The following is a 3,665-nucleotide window of genomic DNA, read 5'->3' as shown; positions in this document are numbered from 1 at the left end:
GTAATTGTAGGAGTTTTTATATTCCAGAAGTAAGTAGCATTGTTATGACCCAACTCTTATGTATTTGTGGCATGTCCTTTCCACTTCTGAGATAAGATATTGAACTGGTTGAAGTCACTACTGCTTCATGCTGTGAGAAGAACGAGTGATCTCAAAGTAGTAGTGATAGACTCCTTGCTCTGATCATAAATGTGTATGGGAGAGAAACTAAATACTTTGGGGAAATGGACATTGAGAAAGATTGAAATGCTTTAAGGGAAGAAGGGGAAATATTGAAATTCTACTGCTATAGTTTTCAAGGATACATTGTAGTTTGAGAAAGTTCTGTATTTGGACATTTTTAAAATCAGTTTGTTTCCATTTGAAAGATGAAATGGAAACATTCAGGTGACTCAAATCTATTATGGTTTAGCAGATCAAAGCAGTTAGTCTATATATTGGCCTTAGTCTAATGCATGGAGAAAGTCTCCTTACTTTTCCAAAAAAGAGAGAGAACAGAACAAGGATTTAATGAGGGCATGGCGGAAATCTTACTCAGTTGTCCAGAATCCCTGAAAACAAGCATGGAGCAGAAAATGTAGGAGCAGGGCAAGTTAAGACATTGATAAATCAGTAGGTGATAAATCTGYTTCCTAATGGCAGAGTTGGCCAAACTGCCCTCCTCTTAATTATACTGAGGAGACCATGGTGTCTTCCCAGTGATGCGACTTTTCTCCCAGGAGGCATTTTAGCTGTCAGTGATGACAATGTAATAACCCGCTCCAGGAAAGCGTGAGCTCAGGAAGAGAGGTGTGCTCCTTTGAGAGAGAAGCAGCAGATTCCTCCTAGGAGAATGTGTCATCTGGAAACGCGCCCGCTACCCCCCACCTTTATAATCTCATCCGCTTTGACATGCGCAAAGTACAGCCCTAGAGACATCAAGGGACCTACAATTTCTTTCTTCATTGATATCCAAAATGCCTTAGCATTAGGAGTAGCAATGTTGTCTGCTTCAGCCTTATGAGCTAGTRATTTTGCTCTCATGTTGTCCCAGATCACGTGCTTGTAGCGATCCCCTTCCTTCTCCAGGGTGGGTAATTTCCTGGGAACAACACACTCTTTTTCCTGTTATAATAGACTGTTGCTCTTGCTCACCCCTGATATGTCCAGGTTTCAGGTGAAATTTTGGATCTGTTGTACCTCATGTGATGCATTTGGCTTTATTTTAGTTATGTCCCTCTGAGTTCATGACCTGCGCGGCTCCAGGTTGGTGGAGCTGTGCCCAGCGGGTCATTGACTCCAGCACAGAATAAGGAAGCGAGACGCAGATTCAAAACTCAACTTTTGGATTATATTTCCTAACGTTTGATGAAATCCACCTCAAAATGAGATGGGCAATGTGATTAAATTTTTTCCGGGTGATTTTAGGTCTGAAGGACACAACTTACCCTCAAAATGCATATCACAACATGAGCTACAGAATACTGAGATGGAATGAAAAGTCTCATGATTTGAACTGCAGCCAGTTGAAGCCTTAACTCCAAATGCGAATCGTAGCTGTGGTGTCTGAAAGCTTTCTCTGCCCCTTCAAATTCCTCAATTGGTCTAAGAGATTTCCCCCCCGCCCCCTTCAGACTCTTTCTTACACTGTCAGATACAGAAATGCACTGAGGAGTCTGGAGGAAGAGATGAATCTCTTACTGCTCTTGGGAGCAGAATTTGAAGACCAAGGTGATGTGACGTTGGCGGAGTCTGTCTTGTCATCCTCTGAAGCAGGCTTTCTGAATCTGACTCAGTGAGACCACAGATAAAGAAATCAAACTGATTCAGATAGTTGAGTGTGAGCTGCAGGTCCCAAAAGAGGGTGAAATGATGCATATTTGGAGAGAGAAGTTGCAGCTACGTGGCTTTTGTAATAACTGTTATTAAAACAGTTAATAACTGTTAATAACTATAATTCCATGATTCTGTGACTTGGAAGTGGTTTGATGGGGTAGAGAATGAGGGGGCAGGGTAAGGGGTGAAAGGATTATTGATTGTTGTGGAGTTTCTCCTCCACTCTCGGGGCAGATCTCATGGAGGCRAGGACAGTTGTAAGCTGCCACAAGCTTTCCTCAGGGTTTATCTACCTGCAGCACTGAGCTCCCTGCTCAGCCTTTGGACCTGTCACACAGAAAAGGCATTTTGCTCAGAGAGGTCTAGCCATGTCGGTTAGTAGCAGGGCCAAGCGTTGTTTGTTTGGATCACTCGACTGGGGTAACTGACCATGAAACTCCCAAGTCAGTAGAAGGAAGAAGATGAAATACTATGACCACAAAGTGGACTCTTTGTAGGAGAAGGCTTACTCTTCCAAGATATCCTACCTTGTGCATCCCACTTGAGAGACCCATTTCTCTGCTATCAGTGGCTTCTCCTACCATGTTGAAATATTGATAGTTTTGTTGAGGATATACCAAAAACCAGTCGCAGCAGAATTGCCCAGCTACCTGCAGCTATGATTCAGATCTGGGAAACAGAGCTTAGCCTTTGGCCTTAACCATGTCATTCTTTTTTCCTTGTTGTGTTGTTTTGTTTTGTTTTTTTCCAAGTCTTTTCTGGGGCAAAACAAGAGCTGCTTCCTCCACGCAAGGACGAGGGGGTGGTGGTGGGGAACAGAGGCACCGCTTCGATGTGCTCGTTCTCTCTCCTACGCATGGCTTTTCTCTCTTCCGTAGTGGTGGGTAGGAATTGCTCATGCTACTCTGCTTCAGCCCTGATGACAGGATCCGAGCAACATCTCTGGAGGGGAAAATACCAACTGTGATGACTTCTAACCAATCTTTTTTGCCTCTTTGCCTTGTTTATTTTCTTACTGCTCTGACTGTTATGCATGTTCCTCCTCTTTCTCTCTCTGCTGCATTCTGGCATCTCACAGCTATCACATGATCAGGTAATTCTGGTGCTTTCCTCCTTTCTCTTTTTCATTCAACCTTCCTTTCTCTCTTTCTCCCTCTTTGCTAAGGCTTCACTGCAGATGGACAGGGCAGAACACAGCTTTTAATGATGCTTTCAAAGATCTGGCTTCACATGGGACCAGGAAAGTCTGAACATTGCATGGTCTGTAATGAACACCATGAGAGCCTGATGCTGAAGCCTGTGGGTGTTTTGAAGGCAATCTGGTGTTCTGTTACCCTCACCCAAGACACTGCCTTTTAAAACTGCCCTATTCTAATGTCCTGTAGCGTGCTGTAATTGGGAAACTCCCTGTGGATGTAGTGCTTTCCACACAGAAATGATCCCATGGCAAAAGATCACCTTCCTTACTGTGGTTACCAGAGGTTTTTGAGTCTAGCCTACTCTAAGTTGGCCAATTTGGAGTTGGTATTGATATTTGAGACTTAGTTTGCCTGTCCTCCCTGAAATGTTAAAAACATGTTAGATGGGCAATGAAAAAGCAGCGAGTTTATCATAGTGTACTAACCTTCTCCAGGTGCATGTTTCAGGAGCAAATTTTAGAGATTGGGGCTTTTCTGTGCCCCTCTGCTTCATTCCTTTCCCTCTTGGTGGAAAAATCCCTATTTAACAGCCTGGGCCAGGCCCTGCTCTCTATTTGTTGGGGAAATTTTGGACTTTTGTGGTGCTTTTGAAGTAGCAGCATGACTCTGTTGTGACTGCCTTTGTGCTACCATTGATGAAGCTTCAAGGCT

At 43.7% G+C, this 3,665-nt stretch overlaps 1 protein-coding gene across 1 annotated transcript in view; it reads left to right on the top strand.

Annotated features, from left to right (window-relative positions):
- Positions 1 to 3,665, top strand: part of GDPD5 (glycerophosphodiester phosphodiesterase domain containing 5) — a 179,076-nt gene that overhangs the window by 166,825 nt on the left and 8,586 nt on the right. The window contains exon 14 of the mRNA XM_085300572.1: positions 4 to 29. Within this exon, the coding sequence (XP_085156698.1) occupies positions 4 to 29 (26 nt within the window). The remainder of the gene's footprint in view (positions 1 to 3; positions 30 to 3,665) is intronic.

Source organism: Rhea americana, unplaced genomic scaffold, assembly GCF_003343005.1.
Source record: "Rhea americana isolate MKP2758 unplaced genomic scaffold, rheAme1 scaffold_165, whole genome shotgun sequence".
NCBI lineage: Eukaryota > Metazoa > Chordata > Aves > Rheiformes > Rheidae > Rhea > Rhea americana.
Note: the sequence above shows the minus strand (reverse complement) of the source record. Positions and strands in the feature narration are given on the sequence as shown.